Genomic DNA, 23,501 nt, shown 5'->3' on the forward strand with positions numbered 1-23,501 from the left:
CAGCTTTTCGCTGAAATGTGTGAACTTTTACAAATTAAAAAGACTAGAACTACCCCATACCATCCCCAATCCGATGGAATGGTGGAAAGATTCAATAGAACACTCGTTACTATGTTAAGTACATATGTAAAATGATCATCATACAAATTGGGACGAAATGCTTCCCTATGTTATGATGGCATTACAGATCATGTGAGCATGAAACTACCGGAATAACCCAAAACATGTGCATGTTAAGGTAGAGACAACTACATGTCCGTTAGATATTATGTTTGAATGCCCCCTAGTATTAAGCCTGTACCTACTAACCAGTATGTATGGGAGCTTAAAGATAAACTAGAAGCAGCCCATTCAATAGTTAGACAATATACCGGTAAGTCTATGAAAAGACAAAAGAAGATTCACGATTCAAGGTTATCATATGAAGTATTTGAGGTAGGTGATAATGTTTATGTGTATTTTCCAGTAAAGAAAGTTGGGTGCTCTTCAAAGCTTACGTCCTACTGGAGAGGCCCATATAAGGTAATAGAAAAACTCTCAGATGTTCTGTATAAAGTAGATTGTGGTAGATCACAGGTACCACAGGTTATTCATTGTGATAGAATGAGAAAAGCAGAAAATCAATCCTTAACTCATGACATGGGTTTTGAAGACGTTAATGATAATGATAATATTGTGGACAAAACTTTAAAAAATTCAGTAAAAGGTTCTGTTGAAGATGATAGTATTGAAGATGAGTTTGTGATTAGCAAACGAAATAGAAAGAAACCATTGTGGATGAAGGACTATGTCCTTTCTACTGTCAGAGAAGATAAGGAAAAGACAAAATGTGCTACTCAACGTCATGCATGTGAAACAATGTGGTGTCACTTTTTAAGAAAAAGGCTTATCTAAAAACAGCATATTGTCAAAAACATAAAAACCAAAGAAGTATACATGTAAAATGGTCATAAGGAGATAAGTTTGTTGTCCATGCGAGACGCATGAAATCGGAGGCGTGGGTAATGTGGCGAATTTATTTATGTACGAATGCGCGTGTATAGTAATACAAGAGTTACGTCTCTTTAATTTAAAAACGCCTTTTGCATGACAACAATTATTACTTATTTGGTAAGTTTGGTACAGTTAAATGTTTTGTTTACGTCGTATTTGTTTATTACTATGTTATATCTGTCGGGAAGAGTCTATTAGTATGCTAAATTTAAAAAGGTAAGTTTAATTTCAATATATCATTAAGTTTAGAGATTATTTTGTACTTTGGGAAAGGAGATTATTTAGAAAAGGGGAAGTAATCCAGTAGATGGCGCTTCTCTTATCCATATATAAGCAGGAGAAGTCGCATTTTAAAATCACTTTTCGGATTGGAAAGCGAAGGTAACACTTCAAGCTATCCAGGAAGATAAACCGTGGGCATCGAAGTCCTATAAGTAAATCCCTTAAAAGCTCGGCTTCTTTGGGAATACAAAAGTAGGATAAATTGCTCTAGCTGCTGAACGTTGGCTATAGAGATCGTCCTATTTATCATAGAAGCTCAGCTTCTTTGATATTGGATGAACATCAATTGTATATATTATTTTGGTGAGGTGAACGATTACCAATCGATATAGAAGCCCAGCTTCTTTATTGATATTGGATGACTATAAGCTCGCATTAAGCTGTAAATATTGTGTGATTTTCATCAAGTGTTTTTTTTTTATTATATAGTTATTATATTAGTTTGTTTCTGTTCTTTATTATATCGTTCGTTTGTTCACCATATAATCAGTAATCATTACTTTGTCCAATCAATCAATGGTAAGGTAACCATAAGAAAAATTATATGTATATGATAAACTGTAAATAAGTAGTTGAACGTTAAAAAGTTTTATAATCAAAAGCCCGCTCGGAGATACGTTACACAATATAAAGTAAAAACAAATGGTATCTGTGCCAGGTAACTTTTCTTGTCTTGATGCTATGATATCTTTTTCAAAGTGACAAATTAATTAAAGGGAAATACATTAAGGGATATAAAAATTTCATCCTCACTAGTATAAACACAATTCAAAAATAATTATATCATGATGATGATGATAGTAGTTGAAATTAGCACTAAGGAATGACAGCAAAAGAAAAGAAGTAAAAGATTTTTCTGAAGCAAGTAAACATTGCCCATTAGAGATGATTGTTTTGGTTACTAGCCCAACTTGCTTGTATACTTTATTCTTAAATCTTGTTACTGATGATGCTGCTTGAAAAAACATTAACACATCATGATGATGATGACAATGATGATGATAATGATGATGCTGGTGATAACAATAATGATGATGATGATGGTAATGGTGATGCTGGTGATAACAATGGTGATGATGACAATGATAATGACATGATGGTGGTGGTGAAAACAATGATGGAAATGGTGATGATGATGATATCAATGATGGTGATGATGATGATGATGATGATGATGATGATAATGACAATGATGATGATAGCAATGATGATGATGATGATGACAATGATGATGATGATGATGATGATGATGATGATAGTAACATATCTAAAAAAAGGAAATGACTGTTTATAAACAGATGCAACAATTCCTGAGTCATCAAGATAAAACAAGCAAAGGTAAGAATAAAATGTAGTTTTTAGCCAATTGCAACCATTCAAGCTTAAGATCTATACCAACAAACAAAATTCGTTGAATTTATATCCCCCGCCGAGTAGTGGTTACTACTAACACAACAACTGGAGACATTAAATACTTAATTTATTTTCAATTATCAAGGCATGCACATTTCCTTTTCGTATCGATTATTCCAATAAAGTCTTGTTGAAATCAATAGCAGTATTGCTCTTTATGCCTACTGAAAAAACTAATCAAGGGCCATAACGGATCTGACCAGAACAAGGCAATGATATGCGCATCACCCCTTGGTATTTATTGTTTCAATAAAGTTTCATTGAATTCCAGTCAGTAGTTGCAGAGAAGTAGCCCGGAAACAATTATAGGTCAATAAGCTTACAGCAAAAGGCAACATGCATATCTCCTCTTGGTAGTGATGATTCCGATGAAGTTTTGTTGAATTCCAGCCAGTAGTTGCAGAGAAAAAGTGCGAACACCTATATTGCTCAATATGCATACTACATAACTAATCAAGGGCCATAATTCGTCTTGAAGGGTCTGACCAGAACAAGGCTATGATATGCCCATCTCCTCTTAGTATTGATGGTTCCCATTAAGTTTCATTAAATTCCAGACAGTACTTTCAAAGAAATGGCACAGAAACGATAATTGCTCTATATGCATACTGCGCAACAAATCAAGGGCCATTACTCTTAGTTAAAGGGTCTGACCAAAACAAGGGGACAATTTGCGCATCTTCTCTTAGTATTGATTGTTTCCATAAAGTTTTGTTGAACTCCAGCCAGTACTTGCAGAGAAATAGCACGGAAACGATTTTTTCTTTAAATGCATACTGCATAACATATCAAAGACCACTAGTCTGAGTTAAAGGGTTTAACCAGAAGAAGGCAAAAATATGCGAATCTCGTCTTGGTATTGAAGGTCCCCATAAAGTTTCATTGAATTTCAGCCATTAGTTGCAGAGAAATATCATGGATTGATAATATATCTCTTCATGCATACTGCATAAATAATCAAGGGCCATAACTCTGAGTTTAAGTGTCTGACCAAAACAAGGCAATGAAATGCGCATCTTCTCTTGGTAATGAAGGTTCCCAAAAAGTTTCATTGAATTGCAGCCAGTAGCTGCAGAGAATTAGCGCGGAAAAGATTATTGTTCTAAATGCAAACTGCATAACTAATCTAGGGCCATTAATCTGACATGAACAAGGCGACGATATGCGCATCTCCGCTTGGTATTAAATGTTCCCAAAAAGTTTTGTTGAATTCCAGCCAGCAGTTGCAGACCCTCACTAGCGCGGAAACGAAATTAGGACAGACGGATGAACGAACGGACTGACAACCTTAAAACAATATCCCCCTCATGATTCCATCTGCGGGGGATAATAAATATAAAACCCAATATAAATAATTAAATGAATCATTGATGTAATAAACCTTTCCCGGGGGACCCCAGAGTTTTACCGGGTTTTTCTTATAAGTGCCTTTAGAAGGAAAAAACAATTAAAAAGAACTTACTGTTTAAATATAATTCATTTTAAATCAAACCCTTAAATTTGTCACCCCTTTGTGCAGTTTAAAGGTTTTACTCCCTTTTAAAAATCATATAGGAGTTTTCCCGGTCATTGCACTAAGGGGAAAATTTGGGATATTATTAATGGTGTTATCCCCCCAAAATTTAAAAAAGTTAAACCCCCCCCTATCCCCTTTAAAAAGTACAGAATAAAACCCGGCGGGAAATTATAATACATTATTTTAAAATTCAACGACATTGAATGAAATCAAAAACCCAAGAAAACGACTTTTTTGGGAAATTTAAAACAAGTTTTCTCCACCTTTTTAGTTATAAAAAATACTTATTAAAGGGACACCACTGAGGTCTTTTTGACATGACTGGACTGGAAATATTTTTCTCAGATTTGTGTATCATTCGATGTAGGTATGGACCAATAACTAATTTGCAATTTTTCAGCCTGTTATTTCAGAATAATTATTTTTATTGTGAAAAAATGACCAACAAGAGGGCCATCATGGCTCTAAAATCGCTCGCCTTAATATAGGCCCCAAATTTTAAAACCAAAGGTTATTTTCATTGACATAAATATCGAGCTTTAATTTTTCTATTAAACAGATTTAGGGGAAAAAAGTAATGCACCCCCGGGTGGGGCCTACTTTCATCCCAAGGGCTTTTATTTGAAACAAAATTGTTTGTAGAAACGAGCACACTCCCTTGAGAAGGAATCACCCATGCTAATGGTATCAAATCAGCCCTAATTTAGAGGGGTTTTAAAGAAGATGGTTTTTGTAATGGCATCATTTAAACTTATACACAAACAAGGAAAAAACAATGAAAGCCCCCGGGGGGGCCCCAAACTTTAAAAGGGCCCCTTTTTTGTGGGAGCCCCCTTGAGGTGTTTCATGCTTAATATCTTAGCTCGAGCTCTTTGGGTTTTTCAAAAGAAGGCTTTTTAAGGTTTACTATATACATAAAGGGAAAGACAATGACCACTTGGCGCGGGACGAATATTGAGCCCAGGGCTTTTATTTGAACAAACTTTGTAGACACCTACTAGAAGATGTTTCATGATTAATATGTAAGCTCTAGCTATTTGGGTTTTTAAAAGAAGATGTTTTAAGTTTTTACTATATACAAATAAGGCAAAAACAATGACTCCCCGGGGCGGGGCCAATTTTGACCCCAGGGCTTTAATTTGAGCGAACTTAGTAAACACTGACTAGACAATGTTTCATGCCAAAGATTTAAGCTCTAGCTCTTTTGGTTTTTTAAAAGAAGATTTCTTAAGTTTTTTAATTTGGTTGCCATGGCAACCAGAGTTCTGCATGGAATTAAATTCTTTGAACAATTTTTAAAGTTGACTACTAAAGGAACATTACTGTGAAGATTGGATGAAAATGGCTCAGCCATTTATGAGGAGATGTCGTTTAAAGTAAAAGTTAACGGATGGCCGGACGACGGACGAAAAGAGATCACAAAAGATCACCATGTCACTTTGTGACAAGAAAGCTAAAAATAAAAACTCCGGCTAATAATAACACAAAAATTAATTTTGTATAATTATTATAATGAGTTAATTTTTTTGTTGTAATTTGCAGATCTTTCCATTTTGCAAGTGCTTTACTTGATATTTGATTTTTTTTTCTTCAAATTTTATGTTATTATGCCTTTGGACCTCGGTGGAGTTCCTTGAAGGTACAACAAATGCACTTAACATGTTATAACAAAACATTAATTTAATTTTGAATCCATGATGTCAGGATTGTCAATAAAATTTATCTGAGAAAGGTTATTTTTGGTTTTACCACACAAATTTTGAGGCTGTTCAAATTGGCCTGCAGCTGATGCCTAATGACAACGCTGTTAGTACTGAAGGATAAGGGTTTTTCTCTCAACTTACGGCAATTTTCCTCATCGGAACCATCGTAGCAGTCCGTTTGTTGATCGCAATAGTAAGATAGGGTTATACATTCACCATTGTTACACGTCCATTCATCATCACCACATGCCCTCGGTGGAGCATCTGTTACCACTGAAAAAAAAAACAAATGAGCCGCGTCACGACAAAACCAACATAATGATCAGGATCCATGCTGTTCGCTTACAGACCCTATAACAAGTAAAGAAACTGATATTGGTTTTGTCATGACACGGCTCAAATACCAAGAAGGCCATGATGCTTGTCAGGAGAAATGTCTGCCTTGATGTTATTTAATCTAAGGAAAGATTTAGTAATAAATACTAGAAGCAATTTCCAAGATATGGGAGCTGGGCACTGCCGCCTGACATAAAAGTGAAATATTCTCAGTTGGAAAACTAGCATGTAATTGCTTAGTTAACACTATTTTTTTTAGGTATTTTATCTTTTTCTATCTCAAATCAATATATACATTTAAACAACAAACTCTGATTAATATTTACACCCAAAACAAACACACATCATTTATCAACCACTTATACGTAATATCTTTTCACGTATACGTCTTTTATACGAAACAATACTAGACACCTGGCGAGCCCAAGCTCTAAACAACTTATGACCAAACAAAACTATAAAATCACCACAAAATGAAGAACACAAATGAATATTTTTACAACTCTAAGATACAGTATAAACCACAAACATTCATCCAACAATATTAACTTCACATAATCTAATCAGCATCAGAAAACAACTTAAACTAAAGCACCCAATATTTACATATCCTCAAAACAAAGCATCAACTAATATAATCTTGACCAGACAAACATTCAACCAATATCAACCAATTATATCTTCACAAACAGATATAACTCAACAACCAAAACAACTAATTACAACCAAAAAACCCTGATCAATTAAGATCACCACAATTATATTCAACCAACTTCAACAAACCAACAAAACAACAAATTCTCTTCTCAACATAAAAATAAACGCTACACACTATCAGCGTGTCTCTCCTAAACTAACTGATGTAAAATCTCTAAAAACCCCGCATATTTGCTAGCTTAAACGATTTGACCTTTAAACATGTATGCATACAGCGACTGGTTTAAACATGATATTTACACTCTATTTAAAACAATGTATCACTGTAAAGAAATATTAACTCGTTGTTTCATCTACAACAATATATCACTGTAGGGAAATATTAACTCGTTGTAAGATACATATCTACATATAAACTTCATGATTATTCTGAGAATGCTTCAATATCACAACTCAACAAAATTCCACGGTGAGTATAGAAAAACTATTTCAAGTGCAGCAAATGCAGGTCAGTTAAATTCAACTAATCATTTTATCTTCTGCTTTTTAACAGCTTTTTTTAATAAATGTTTTACATTTTTAAGTTTTGCAAAGAAAAAAGACGGTGTGACCTAATCTAACAAGACGTGCAATTTTGACATATCAGTGACATCATTGTGGAATTATGTTCTGCCTATTTTGCTTTCCTTTTTACAAATCATGAACCAAAATCCATTATACCACCTGTTTCAAACAATAACAAATTACTTAATTCATTCAATTGATAATTTTTCATTATTTCATTGGAAAACCAAAATTAAAGTTATCATTTTTTTATTTAAGTTGCATCAAGACTGTAAGTTAAATGGCAATTTTCCAGCTTTACTAGTAAATGAAAACATCAGGTGCCCATCTGTGCATTGTTTTAGTCAGAAGCTGTTCCTGTAGTAGAACCGCTGACATTCTTTAAGACAGCTGGATTGCTTCTTCACATGAAAGAATCCAAAGCAATAGAGATAGGAAGAGCGTCTAAGCATAAAGTGACAGCAAGAAGAAAAAAGAAAAAGAATAATATATGGAGCTGGTAAAAATAGCCAATTTACAGTGATAATTGCTTAAATTACTAGCCATCTTGCTTGTATAATTTATTCCTAAAACTTGCTACTGATGATGATGCTTGTAAAAATATTAACACATCATGATGATAACAATGATTATAATGATGATAATGGTGATGATGGTGGTGGTGATACCAATGATTATGATAATGATGAAGATAATGGTAATGGTGATAACAATGATGATGATGATGATGATGGCAATGATGGTGATGGTGATTATGACAATGTTGGTAATAACAATGATGATGATGAGGAGGATAATAATAATAATAATAATAATAATAATAATAATGATGATGATGATGATGATGATGATGATGAAAATGATGCTAAAACATTGGAGGTAATTGTTTATAAGCAGATGCACATCATTGAGTCATCAAGATAAAACAAGCAAAATGCCAGAATAAAATGTAGTTTATAGCCGATTGAAACCATTCAAGCTTAAGATCAATACCAATAAAAATCCAATATAAATAATCAAATAAATCATTGATGAAATACCTCCTGAGGCACTTAGGAGTATACCGGTATCTCTTAATCAACTGCCTATTAAACAATTGACCGTTGAGGAGCAAAACAAAATTATAAGAACATGTTGATGCCTCTTCACTATATAAATCATAATTCATTCAGACTCACCAAATTTTGTCTTAGCACTAAAGTGACGATTTGTATATTTTTAATGGTTTTATTTACTAGTCATATGTAAAACCTCCCTCCTATCCCTTCAAGGAGTGCAGGTTATACAGGGAAAAATTAAATCCTTTGAAGATTCACGGCTATGTTAGAGACATTAATGTAAAGTCAACAACAGATATATGAACATTTTCTATTTAAGTGGTAGTATTGTGGAGAAATATGAAGAAATATTATTATCATAAATTTTCAAACTTCATGTCATTACATGTTGTACACAATCATATTATGGTGTATACATATATATACATTGTATTATACACACACTAAGAGTAGTATTAGGTAATTTTGAAGATGAAATCTCTTAATTGATATTTTCAGGGAAATAAAAGATCATTTACTCCAATATTCACTTGGAAAGGCTGGTACATGTAGCTAGAAAAAAGTATAAGATTAAAGAAAGACAAGAAGATTATCACAAAAAACAGGTACTTGTACAATATTTGATGTATATTTCACAAATCAAACTGTTTGTCCAAAATTATTCATGAAAACATATGCCTTTTTACCAGTCCCACCACGGGCCAGATTACCAGACGCCAAATATGCTTATTTTTTCCAAGTTTAGAAAAAAATCATAATCGAGTCTAAGTTCCCATTATCAAAGCTGACGAATTTTTTTCATTCAATTCCAATCCAATATGGTACAAGACAGATGATGTTCAAAAACACATTTCATTGTCAGCTTTTTATGTATTTTTATGCTTTGAACGATATACAATTTGTTGGATTAACAACTCTGTACATGGTACTGAATATTTTTCCAAATCAAGATGCAAAATTTCCTAACCTGTGCTAGAAATTTTTTCCCAAAATGTCTAGAAAAAGGCTTGAAACTGAAATATTTTAGTTTGCATTTCTAATCTACATACTGAAATAGTCCAAGACTTATGAAAATAGTTCATATATAGTACAGCCTAAAATAAAAGAGTGTCAGTGCATGCTCACAGTTTATTATAGTGTTAGTTAAGAACATACTTTAAATATTCTGTCAATTGGCATTAAGATACTGCCCCTCACAGTCTTTTTCCTTTGCTGAAAATGATCACTTACATGAAATTCCATAGTATGGTGTTTTAAGGTAGTACAAATCAATTCTACTGGGCATTACAAGGAACTGCAAAATTTACAATACAGTTTTGTTGCCTTGAACAAGACCTCAATATGTATATAAAATTTACAATACAGCTCCTCCTTATGAACTTTGTTTACATTTTGATTATACAAGATTGAAACATATGAAAATATTTAACTGCAAAGCATAGCTGTGAAGTGATTGTTTCTCCACCAAATGGTTTAGATATGTATAAAAAATGTTTCCCTACCCTTGATTGATCATTTTTCTGCTAATGTGTGCCTCAATTGCTAAGATCTGCTTTATTTACAGGCTGTTTTTAAAGTTTGAAGGAATAATCTTTGAAACATTCACATTGGTTATTAAAGGAACTCCACTGAGGTTTAAAAGCCGAAAAACATAACATTTGAATTTCTTACATAAATGAGCTGTTGCACTTTAAACAGAAATATATGCAAAGTTAGTTAAGAAATATCTTGAAATAAATTGAAAATCGTATTTTTATGCTTTTCTTAGTCCAATTTGAGTGAAAAGCGTTTAAACGCTTTTCATTTTGGATCATTTTTTCACAATTTGAATAATAATATTCTGGAAAAAATGAAGTGCGCGGATGATCTGAAATTTTGCACAAAGATTAGTGGTCTAAGCCTACATCAAATGGTACATTTATCTGGAAAAAATATTTTCAGTCCCATCATGTCAAAAAACCTCAGTGGAGTCCCTTTAAACTAGCCATTATTTACATTTATTTGTAGCCAATAAATAATTATACCTTTAAATTGTATGCGGTCTAAACAAATAAATTGTATACTGTCTGAACATATGTGACAGAAAAAATATCACAAAAAAGGAATTAATTATTACTTTGAGTATTTATTAAAGAAATTGTATTTCAAATATATTAAAATAGTGTTAGGAAAGTCATTTTGTATGACATACAAACAAATCTAGTGCTCTGCATTACAAATGTAAGAAGATACAAATAAGATAAGCATTTTTTTGCAAATTATTGCACTTCAAATAAATGTCAATGCATTTTTTTAAGGTGGACATGCGTCACTATCAAGAACATCAAGATTACCATCACAGTCTGTGGAAATCTCCAGTTTCCAGATGTAGTGATCATAACTGTATAGGCACCATGAACACTTGGGAATAGTTGGACTATTTAAGAGGGGAAGTCTGAGTTAGCACTTCAGTTGAATCCCCTGTCAATAATAAAGGGCCAGTCATGAACATTGTGTTGAAGAAAAATATTAAATTTAGTTGTTTTGGCTTCAAACAAAACCATCACACTTACCCAGCAGTGATAAATTAAATCAATTGTGATATTTTGACTGATTTTTACCAAAAGTTTCCATGATGAATTGAATCTCCTGGGACTTGTGTAACATAAGACTGCGCATTCCAAAATTTATTAAAATATTGTGTAATGTTTAGCAATGTTAAAATACATTCAGAGCTAGCATACTTCATAAGTTAAAACATTTATCTTAGCTTGCCTGGTTTAATTAAAAGTAATAAACCTGAGAATTGAAACTAGAATAAATCGTTGTTATTAGTCCCCTTCTGTTTTCACCAAGAGGGGACTAAAGGCTGACCCCTTCCTGTTTGTCAATGAAATCTGAATTCTGATATTAGTCAAAAGATACAAAATCAAGATTAATCATACTGGTATCTGATATAGAACTATATTGAGATTTAGCATGTTATTATAATGTATGCTCCCAAAAGGGAGAGAATACAGTTGCGGTCTTTACCATCTGTCTGTATGGACTCGAGTAATAATGGATAAATATCAGTGTTCATTCCATACATACTTGTACTTGTGGGAAAAAAGGTTGCTCATGGGAGGAAAATATGTTTCTCATGGTGTTTTTGAGATTTTAGATGATTAAAGAAAACAAGAGGGCCATGATGGCCCTGAGGTCGCTCACCTGTATATAGGCCTCCGGAGCGGGGCCAGTTTATACCCCAGGGCTTTTATTTGAACAAACTTGGAAGTCATCCATAAGAAGATGTTTCATGCTAAACATCTAAGCTGTTGCTCATTGGGTTTTTTAAAAGAAGATTTTTTAAGTTTTTACTATTCACATATAGTTAAAAACAATCACACCCCTGGGGCGGGGCCAGTTTTGACCCCAGGGCTTTTATTTGAACAAACTTTGTAGACACTTAATAGAACATGTTTCATGCTTAATATGATATCTAAACTCTAGCTATTTTGGTTTTTTCAAAGAAGATTTTTAAGTTTTTACTTTATGCATAGAGGGAAAATCAATGACCCCCGGGGCAGGGCCAATTTTGACCCCAGGGCTTTTATCTGAACAAACTTTGTAAACACTTACTAGAACATGTTTCATGCTTAATATCTAAACTCTAGCTATTTGGGTTTTTTCAAAGAAGATTTTTAAGCTTTTGCTATACACATACATGTGTATAAGGAAAATCAATGACCCCCGGGGCAGGGCCAATTTTGACCCCCAGGGCTTTTATCTGAACAAACTTTGTAGACACTCACTAGAAGATGTTTCATGCTAATATCTTATCTCTAGCTATTTAGGTTTTTTCAAAGAAGATTTTTTAAGTTTTTGCTAAACACATATATAAGAAAAATCAATGACCCCGGGGGGCAATTTTGACCCTAGGGCTTTAATTTGAACAAACTAGGTAGACACCCATTAGAACATGTTTCATGCTAAATATCTTAGCTCTAGCTCTTTGAGTTCTTTAAAAGAAGATTTTTAAGTTTTTACTATATGCATATAGGGAATATCAATGACCCCCAGGGGAGGGGCCAATTTTGACCTCAGGGCTTTTATTTGAACAAACTTGGTAGACACTCATTAGAAGATGTTTCATGCTAAATATCTTAGCTCCAGCTCTTTTGGTTCTTTTAAAGAAGATTTTTTAAGTTTTTACTATATGCATATAGGAAAAATCAATGACCCCCTGGGGCGGGCCAATTTTGACCACATGGCTTTTATTTGAACAAACTTTGTAGACACTCACTAGAAGATGTTTCATGCCAAATATCTAAGCTCTAGCTCTTTGGGTTTTTAAAAAGAAGATATTTAAAGTTTTTTCTTTCGGTTGCCATTGCAACCAGAGTTCTGCATGGAATTAAATTCTTTGAACAATTTTTAAAGGTGACCACCAAAGGAACATTCCTGTGAAGTTTGGATGAAATTGGCTTAGTGGTTTATGTGGAGATGTCATTTAAAGTAAAAGTTTACGGACGGACGGACGCCGGACGAAAAGCGATCACAAAAGCTCACCCTGTCACTTTGTGACAGGTGAGCTAAAAACCCACATTGTGAACTTAGGAAGACGTCCGTCCTTCACTTTGTCCGGAATATGATTATAACTAGATACGTATTTAAGGGATTTTATGTAAACTTCACAAAGTGATAGAGACTTTTGAGAGGAAGTGCAGTGTTCAAGAAACATAACTCTACCTTGCTTTGTGTTTATTTTTATCTCCCCTAAGTTAAAAATGCTTATTCAAAACTATCACTGAAACTACACCCAGTTATACAGACTCGAATTTGCCAAAGTGTCAAAGAACCATAACTACATTCCTTAGTTTTTTATGATCTCCTTTAATAATGCCTGTACTTAATAATGCTTGTCCCGAGAAATACTGGAAAAGAGTTTACAGAACCAAAATTTTTCCTAGCTTAATTTTACAATTATCATCACTTAAATACATCAACATTTAAAATATTGGTTGTCTGGAGTAAATCTTTTCAATGATATCTAACAGTTGTAAATACTAGTGAGCAGATGTGCTGTGTCAAATAACCAAAATTCTACATTACTTAGTTTTTAAATTATCTCCGTTCATATTATTTCATGATACTTGTTCAGAGAGAGGATTAAAATATTGAAGGAATTTGATTGAAACTTCACGCAGTGAAAGAGATTAGCATGAGAAGTACAGTGTACAAAAGCCATCATAAGTTTTAATGACATGGCCACATTCATATATTGTGATGCAAAACTATTGACCATTTGAGTGTTTTCTTGATACTGATACAGCAAATTTAATATATTTATATCACAATTGATTATTTTTTCATAGCTTTATCTCCCTTTATCATGTCATGTGTTACAGTAGTCGAGCTTGCAGATTCCTCTAACAGCTCTTATTTCACTTGTTGCTCTTGTCAGAAAGTGCCAATAACAGTGTGTGATGGGCCATCACGTACATGTAACCTAAATATTATATTTGAACATGTGTGCCATAAATAATTGTATCAACTACTATTCATTTACTAAATTGTGCACTTTATATTTATCAACCGGCATCACCCTTCTCTCATTGAATAATCTGCCCCCGAAATAGTTGAAAAAGGTAATTTTGATCCTTCAAGTACGTCCCAACTGCAGTGCCTTCAGCAGTTTGATTGAAAAGATGAATTATAAGTTATATGAATGGGTTTACAATATCTAATTTTTGTTCATTAAAATAAAAGTCATATGAAGTGTGTCTACGCTGTTCGAAAATCATAATCTTTGTTTTTATTGTATTTACTTTAGGATTCCATGTACAGTTTGTACCTAGGCCATTTAACATAGATTGTAGTGCTTCCGGTGTATGAGCAAATTAAGAAGTGTCGGAAAAAGTAGCATGGGTAATGTTAAATCATCAAAGTTGATTACTCCTTCAATATTAGCATTGATATAATTTATAATATCGTTTATGAAAAATAAGAATATCAAACTTGAACTCGGGTCTCCCTGTTTTACGCCGGTATTTGATTCAGAGTTTGTGATATTTGTTTATTATATCGAATTGTAGCGTAAACATTACTATACATGATTTTAATGGCATTTACGAATTTTGAGCTTACCTTTTGTTGTATAAGTTTATTAAAAATGTACGCATGTTCTAATTTGTCGATGCATTTTTCAAAATCTACAAAACCAACATATAATTTCTTTTTCAATGACAGCGTTTTTACTACAAATGAGTGTAAAATGAAAATGTAAAGTATTGTTGATTTATTCTTTTGGAACCCATACTGATGGTCTGTTATTTTATTATGTTTTATAGACCATAAAGTAAGACAATTTAGTAGAATTTGTGAATAAATTTTTGCTATGATATTTATCAAGTTATTCCTCGATAATTTTTAGGATCTTTTACATTACCACTTTTCGGTATATGCCTTGTCCCTATTCCCGAGGGTATTCCCCTGTCAAAAAAGATTATGTTAAATAAATTAAGCGTAAAGTTTTATATTTCTGGATACGAGTACTTATATTTTTCTCTCATTATGGAGTCAGCACCACTTCATTTAGAATTATTTTGACTGAAAATAGCTTTCTCTATTTCAGACATAGTTCTTTCTTTGTCTAGATCTTCATCTATGATATTCTGAAATATTGAAATACTACAACACTTCCCCCTCCTTTGTTTTAACTTATCCTCCTGGATAAGTGCAGTTTTAGCAGTAGTTGTACTACCAAGCGCATTATTCATAAATATTAAAATCACAAATTAAATATTATTTTGAACATTAAAAAACATATACTTTAATACAAATTTTAAGAAACATAAACATTTTAGCACTTTTAAAAACACACTGTCCATTTGTAATGATTATTAAATTTTCACTCTGTTCAACTTTTAACGGTTACAAGTATTCTGTTATAACTGTAAAAAAAATCAAAATTCCAAACTTATGAACATTTTAACACTTAACATTATCAACATTAACAATATCAAAACTATTATTTCACTCAATTCATACAATAAACTGCTACCATATAGTCATATCTAATTATGAAACCAATGAGTCCAAGTCAACATCATGAGTGAAATTTCAAAACGTTCTTCAAATATTAAACAGTTAACACAATTTTTATCGTTAAACAGGATCAAACTAATGTATTTCCAATTTCAATGTTTTCGAAATATCTAGATTCTTTGATATATACAAGTACATATATTTATATTTTGTTATATGCTGTTTCTAGATTCATGTGAAAATTTCAAATATTCACATATATTTACAACCGAACGTTTTCAACGTTAAACAAACTTGCATAACACTTAAAATTTCATATGAATTCGGAGTCAATAATTCTCTTATTTAACAGAGAGAATTGAAAATATTTAAGATGAAAAATATGACAGTTGCAAAGGTACCTAAGACAGTGCATCGAGTCACAAAGAAATCTGGAAAGTTGCTGGTGAAATATAAGTAAATCGTTAAGAAAAGATACAGAAAACCAGAGTCGCTAAAGAACGCTCAAAACGACAAAATTGATAATGTTGCTAACATGTTATGTATCTTATGTAATAGAAATAATTGGTATAGTGGCTGATTTTAGCCACTTCGTTTTATCGCCCCGCGATCCCGCCAAGCAAATAGTCGAGAATTAACAAGTTAAAATGGCGGGGGGCGCGGAGCGAAACACGCTAATTAGCGAGGGCGTGCGCCGAAAAATCGAGATTTAATTGTAATACGGCGGGGCAGGGAAAAGAAACATTTATTGTTAAAGGGCGTTTATCAGTCTGTTGCTGTTCGCGCCCTGCCAAATTATTTAAAAAAGCTCATTTTTTTTGCCCCGTGCTCCCGCTAACAAGCGTGTTTTCGCCGCGTGTCCCCGCCAAGCGAGAAGTCGAGAATTAACAAGTTAAAAACATAGCATCGCAGGGATGCTGTGCAAGATTCAAGAAATAAAACTGCAGGGACGCGAACGAAAACACGCTTATTTACGTGGGTATGAAAGGAATGTATAAAACGGAGGGGGCGTGGAGCAAAAACACGGTAATAAGCGGGGGCACAGGACGATTAGCCGAGATTTAACTACTAAAACGGGGATGGCGCGGAGCGAAAACACGCTAATTAGTGGGACACGGAGCGAAAAGTCCAGCTTTTTAGAAAGACATTTGTCTCTCGTCGCTTATTCAGAAATCATATAGGATTGGCAGCCAGTCATTCAAGGAGCAATTGGTAATTACTGTCAGATTTTCGATAAATTATGAACAGACAGACAGACTTCCGCAGAAAATGCAAAACATTCGGCATAAAAACAAAACAAAAAAACCCAAAAGAAACAAAAGAACAAGACAGGAGATTGAAACTGAACAGCCTGATCAAGAAAAAAGTCACCAGACAGTAATACATTTTCGCTCTAAGACACAAAATATCAGACCTGAAGTTCAAAAACTAATTTCACAAGGTCGTGAAAAGTGAAACTATCTTTGAAAATACATTACGATTTTCGAAGTTAAAATTAAAATAGCCTTCGATGAACATTGTGACAAACCAGTATCGACAGCTAGAGATAAGATAACAAGAATAAAGATCAACAAGGCAAAGGCAACGTTCACAGGACGCCGCCCCGGACACACCCAAGCAGGACACCCAGAAGGCACCAAACAAGTACCTGGAGTGGACACAAGAGTCGCCTTTAACGCTATGGTAAATCGAATAATCACTAGGTGGCCTGTTGAAGTTCAATCTAAAAACATTCAAAAGGTTTGGGTCTTGATCGGTCTTTGTGAAGATTGTTTAATTTTTTAACATAAATAATCACACCTCCATGATTGCCTTTGCGCCTGCCTTTACAAAGAAGAAAGTGAAATGTAGGAATTTTTAACTTTTTACTTGAAACTGAATTGCCTAATCAGACCTCTGTAAAGGCGAAAATATCGAATAACTGCAGATATTGACTACAAGTATACTTATTTTAAAAACGTTTATTTTTTTCCAGACATTTGACTTCGTTTACAGGTTAAGCTTTAGAATCTAATGTAAATACAAAATGCAATTTTAGTAGTTACCTTTTATTTAAATGTTTTACATGTTTTAGTTGACAAAAAGATGTCTACAAAAACAGTAGTTCATTTGGCTTTTGTTAAGAATTTATTTCTTCAAGAGTAAATTAAAGAAAAAATACATACCTTGTAAGCCGTGGTTTGAAATCTGATCATTTATCCATGTGATATATTCCGAAACTTTTGTGTAGACACCAGGATATTTTGCTTGACTACAACCTTTACCCCAAGATGTAATTCCAATCACCGTGTTTTTATCGTTCACTTCACAAATGAGAGGCCCCCCCGAGTCTCCCTGGCATGCATCAGCTCTGATATCACCAGCACATATCACCTTTTTAAAATCAATGGGATATTTGTCGATGAATGTTTTACAGTCGTGCCATGGAGTTATCGGTACCTCTGCTGTTTTTAATTTCTCAGATAGTGAACCTAATGTAAAAAATAATTATGTTTGAGTTTATAGTTTTGAGTTAATAGCGGCCTTATGTTTTTGTTATAATCAATGAGTTAAACGCATTCTTTACTTCATATAAACATTTGTATTGGTTTAATGTAATATACTATTATAATTACCAAGTTGATTTTCCTTTCCCCATCCTGAAACATGACATTTAGTTTCGGATGAAAGCAGGGTAAATTCTTCAGGCAAACAAGCTGGTTGTATATAGTTATTGAATTTTATGCCATCGGATGACTTTATTTTGAGTAACGCTATATCATTGTTAGAGTAACGTCTTTCGAATTCTGCAACGAAAAGTCTGAACTAATGTAATATTCAAAACAACGAATAAAAAATTATTAATTTGTTGAATATAAAAATCTGGAAACAAAGTGATCCCTCGGAAGCATTAATCACAACAAAATTGCATAAGAATTGCAGACTCGGTTTGATTGAGTCTGTACATGAAGGATGCTGAATAAGTGCAACATCCCTCACGCCCCCTAGCACCAGCTAGTTGATGTAGAGCTTAAACTTAAAACTGAAATTAATGAAAATAATCTACAGATGTGGAAAAGATAGACGAAAACAATATACCTTTCATGAACAAACATGACAATATACTATCAAAATTATTTAATAAACTCACTTGCATAGAACAGTGACTGGAATTGTGATGTTTAAAATTTTGTTTATAATGCATATCCGTAAATATTTCCATACAACCAACTGAAAACATGCTTAAGAGACATGAGTACTTACCACTGTAATTCCAGTGTTTAACAATATATTCAATGTAAAATATCTTTTCATATTCGTCATGTTTGGTACGATCATGGTCTCCAGCAATCACTCGTATGTCCCCCAGAATTAATTTTACATTCATGCCATCATACTGTCGCTTCAAATCACTATAATCATAAAAATACAGATTCATTTTAAAGCATGTATTTTTCATTAAGTTCACGTTAAATATTTTATCTATTAAGATTATACATACATTGTTAATGAAGTAAAAGAATTAAAGAATTACGGAAACAACAGAGAAAATGTGTGTGTGAATTCGACTTTCAGTCGTTTTAAACAGAAGAAATTTTAAGTTTGCCCTTCATCGGTCAGTCTGTCTGTCCGTCCGTCAATCCGTCAGTCTAAGAAAGCTGAATCCCAAGATAACGCAAAAGCATAGAAAATACTTTCATGAATCTTTAAATATGGCTAGACAACAGTCTGGAGATTATGAATGTCTTTTTTTTCTTCAAACACTCGTAACAACTCTAATAAACCCTTGAAAATAATCAAAATTACACCCTTGAAGCTAGAATTAACATGAAAAAATGTGTGTTTGTATAGCTTCTTTATTTCTTATGTGTCTACTTCAAATTTCAATAATATATTTCCTATTATCAACAATATCAAATGTGGCAATGCTTTATATTATTGCACCTTTAGAATTTTCATGAAGAAATGTTACTTGTTTTTTCATAACTTCTTTATTTCTTAACGTATCTACATTAAACTCCAAGTAAATTTTCCTTATTATCGCTCAAGTCATGTGTGAGAAGATTCATTACTAAAGGTTGACTATTTCTAGCATAGAACTGAGATATATTTACTCAAACTTCGTCATTTCTTAAATGATTTACTTCACACTTCAAAATCCCACATCATAATAATATGACAAGATTAATAAATCTCAAGAACGATCTCCCCCTTGAACTTTTAATTTCTCTTATTTATTCTATAACTATTATTTCGTCATTGATTTACTTCAAATGTCAAATAGATGTTAAATATTAACATCAACATCATATGTGATTACATCTATAAGTCTAGCGCCTGGGTGTTCATGATTATTTTCATTTTGAACTTGAAATTATATATATATATATATATATATATATATATATATATATATATATATATATATATATATATATATATATATATATATATATATATATATATGACAAGTTTCATTAGTTATACATATTCATCCTGAGAAAATTTGATCTTTTGAGTATCCATTGTAGAAACCTTATTTTACACATAACTTTACACATTTCCATGATACAAACTAAGAACTCAAAAGTTCATTCATGTTTTCCACAATGGCATAGTTAATGACCATTTACCTTCAGAATTCTTGTATTTTTTACCGGTAGGGGACTATTGTATTGCTTGCAATACTTTGATAATTACTGGTCTTTTTCTTTTTTCTGTGGATAATGGGCATGACATATAAAACATAATCAGTATACAGTTATATTGCAAAGTGGAAGGTTTCCAGATTTAATTCATTGTACTTACAAACATTTGGTAAAAGGGAAATGCCTCGGAAGTATTTGATTTTATCAAGTCTGCACATAAGTAATAACGGAAATTTCAATATCCCTCACGACTTCTTGCAAGTTTAAACTACCTTTGAGTTGCAGATAAAATTCGATCTTTAAAGGAAAAAAATTAAAGGAAACATTTACTCAAAACAATGAGCAGCACTCAATATCCACTCATTATTTATAATTGTCCCACCACACCAATGATTCCATCCTTGTTTCTTTCGTTGAATTCCCACTAGCCATGGATTCATACCATTATTTGCAACAAAGCCACCAGCTACCCGAAGTTGCCGTTTCCTTCTCTTTGAATGGTTTACTTTAATTTCACCTGAAGGTTATCAGCGTCACAGGTAAATTTTCAAAGGATAAATTCAGCCGAAAAGTAAAATAAGAAGCAAATACAATTAAAAATTCAACAGATAAGAAAATAACAGTCCCATGTCATTTGATTTAGGCGATGCATATAACGAAGTGCAAAGTTTAGTCATTAGAATTAGAGACAATATGTTTAAAAGGTTTTTATCCTATGTAATAATATATTTTGATTTAGTCAATTCAAATAAATAAAAATTAAAATACTAGAAAATGCACAAAAATGATAACTTAAAAAGAGTTAAAGACATTTTTTTCTTACCGCAAGGTAAATTCGTGGTAACATTTATATGTTTGGTAAATGAATCGGCAAAACACTTAACTGACACAACTTCGGAATGAATACAGTTATGCTTTCCCCATTCATTGTGTTTGCAATCAGCGAGAGAAAGTTCTTCGCCACTACACTGAACGTTGTCAAGGAGAATAGGTAATGACTCGTTAACCTCTTTAGGTTTTGAAAAGTCAGCCAAACCATTCCTGTTAAAACATGTATAAAATAAATACTTTATTAAAAAATGTAATTGAGCTTAGTTTTCCCACAATGAGTGTTAAGTAGAATGAACTGAAGAAGATCACTCCCAGTAACGGCAACAAAATTATGCAAATATATACCTTATATGTTATAATATCTTTCATATACATGTATGTACATCAATATTTGTTTCCACAATATTGTTGATTAAATGTGTTTTCAACACTCACCTATAAATACAAGTATATCAATATCAAACTGTACGCTATAATCACCACTTAAATAAGAGAAAAATATCATTTTCAACATCAAATACTCTTTTTTTTTTGTAAAACGCACATCACTTTTTGAGGAATTATTAATTTTATCTCTATCATTAATCTTAATTCCTAAACTAATGGTAAAATTAGGCGAAAACGATTATCATCACCCTGTAATTATTAAAAATTTCAAAACTTATTTTGAGATTGTTTTCTTTGTCGTTTTCTTGGATGATGTAGATTGTTTACTGTAAAAATAAATAGTGGTTTACTTACACATATCCAAGCATTTTACAAGCAACAGTTGCATCATTATCATCCCAATCATCATCACAGATATACCCACGATATTCCTCATTTAAAATGATTTCAATGACACCGTCTATTTCATCAGTAACCCCAATATCTCAAATTGAAAGAAAATTCTTTATCGTTTCTTGCTTTTCTAAAGTGACCTACATAAACATTATGTTTAGTTATCTACTGATCCATCGCTTAACAAGGTTGATACATTATAAATCGTGTACAAAACAATCAGCTAAATATAAACATGAGCGGTTGTTGCAAAAAGTAAGAATATCAGCACAAAATCCAGCGACATAGAAAGAACGACACGGAGCCCAGCATGAAACCAAACAAAACAGAAGTACGCACAAGGTCAAAGCAAGGATGGAAATTGTTTTTGATAGCCATTAAAGTTAATTAAGTCACGGAAGTGATGTATGATTTATATTAAAACTATATAAAAGAAATATTCCGATACGAAATTCATCCAAAATATTGGCCGTAGAAGATAAACTGATATTTTTGTATAATGCAGCAATCTTTTACAAGCGCGTAAAATCGCTGCAAGGAATAGTCAGCTGTGCACTGCATATCTTAAGAAGAACCGAATGCTTCCTAGACAAATGTCTGTTAAGATCTGCGCAGTTGTTGAAATTAAAGGGGAAGCGTTTCGACTCGAGACGATACATAAACTTTAAGAAGCAAACGATAAAACATAAAATTTAAGCATAAACGTAGTACATGTATATGAGACATTAAAGGCATCAGACCCGTTACCAAACCTAATTAAAATAAAACAGCACACGTGTGACCTCGCTTTACTATATAAAAGGCGGATATTTAAGTTTTTGAAACCCGAACTATGTCCGCACGCACACACTATCAAAATCATCTCACAAGAGGAATACAAAACTTTAAAAGATATTTTTTTTCAAAACAAAGCTGATTTCTAGTTTTTAAATGTCATTGAAAGTTCAGATGTTTTATGACAGTTTAATGTAACAGCTCTTACACCGATGATTTTAGTCTAAATGCAAAACAGTTCCCTTTTAGGTGGAGACAACGTGTTCACGCATAATTTTATTTCAGGCTGCTTTCATGATATTAAATCTCGGTCAACTACATACAGTTAAACAGTCCACGGATATACGGATATAATAAAACCTTGTATTTCCATTCGAAGAAAATGTAAATAGAACTGCTTTGCAACATATCCAGAAATTCAAAATTGGGCTGATGTATGTGAATATTTTTATGTATTTGTGGGTTTTTTTTATTGACAACTCGTAAAAATATATCGTGTCCTTCCGAGGCTAATCACGCGTCTTATTCAAAATCATATTAAACTCTTCTGCTTCACAGCCAAATTAGGACATGGTACAGGTAATATTTGATTTTGCCTTCTGAGAGAAATAAAACATTCCTAATATTATAATACATATTATAATACAAACTCACTCATACTGAGTAAAATAAAACATATGTATAATCAAACCAAAATTTGGTTTCAATACATAATCACCTACATATCAATATTTCATTACTGATATATTAATTTCAAACAAACAGAAATATGACATTACGCACCCTTGTAGCTATAAGTTATCAGTGACATTTCTTTTGCATTTAAACAGTTAATATAAAACTATTTCTTTGGTACAGTAAAGTTTTTACAAAATATATTAATCTTTTTAAACTGAAGCATGGTGTTTTTTTTAACAAAACCCGCCAAAAATTATTTACGAGTCCTATAGTCGCCATC

The 23,501-nt window shown here is 32.7% G+C and overlaps 1 protein-coding gene across 1 annotated transcript in view; it reads right to left on the bottom strand.

Annotated features, from left to right (window-relative positions):
• LOC132724513 (uncharacterized) overlaps positions 1-23,501 on the bottom strand; it is a 79,007-nt gene that overhangs the window by 43,774 nt on the left and 11,732 nt on the right. The window contains exons 11-17 of the mRNA XM_060709380.1: positions 21,731-21,860; positions 20,982-21,199; positions 20,489-20,675; positions 18,774-18,922; positions 18,146-18,316; positions 17,696-18,001; positions 6,049-6,180 (exon numbers count right to left, since the gene is read on the bottom strand). Of these exons, the coding sequence (XP_060565363.1) occupies positions 6,049-6,180; positions 17,696-18,001; positions 18,146-18,316; positions 18,774-18,922; positions 20,489-20,675; positions 20,982-21,199; positions 21,731-21,860 (1,293 nt within the window). The remainder of the gene's footprint in view (positions 1-6,048; positions 6,181-17,695; positions 18,002-18,145; positions 18,317-18,773; positions 18,923-20,488; positions 20,676-20,981; positions 21,200-21,730; positions 21,861-23,501) is intronic.

Source organism: Ruditapes philippinarum, unplaced genomic scaffold (genome assembly GCF_026571515.1).
Source record: "Ruditapes philippinarum isolate M1 unplaced genomic scaffold, ASM2657151v2 ctg3642_1_1_1_1, whole genome shotgun sequence".
NCBI lineage: Eukaryota > Metazoa > Mollusca > Bivalvia > Venerida > Veneridae > Ruditapes > Ruditapes philippinarum.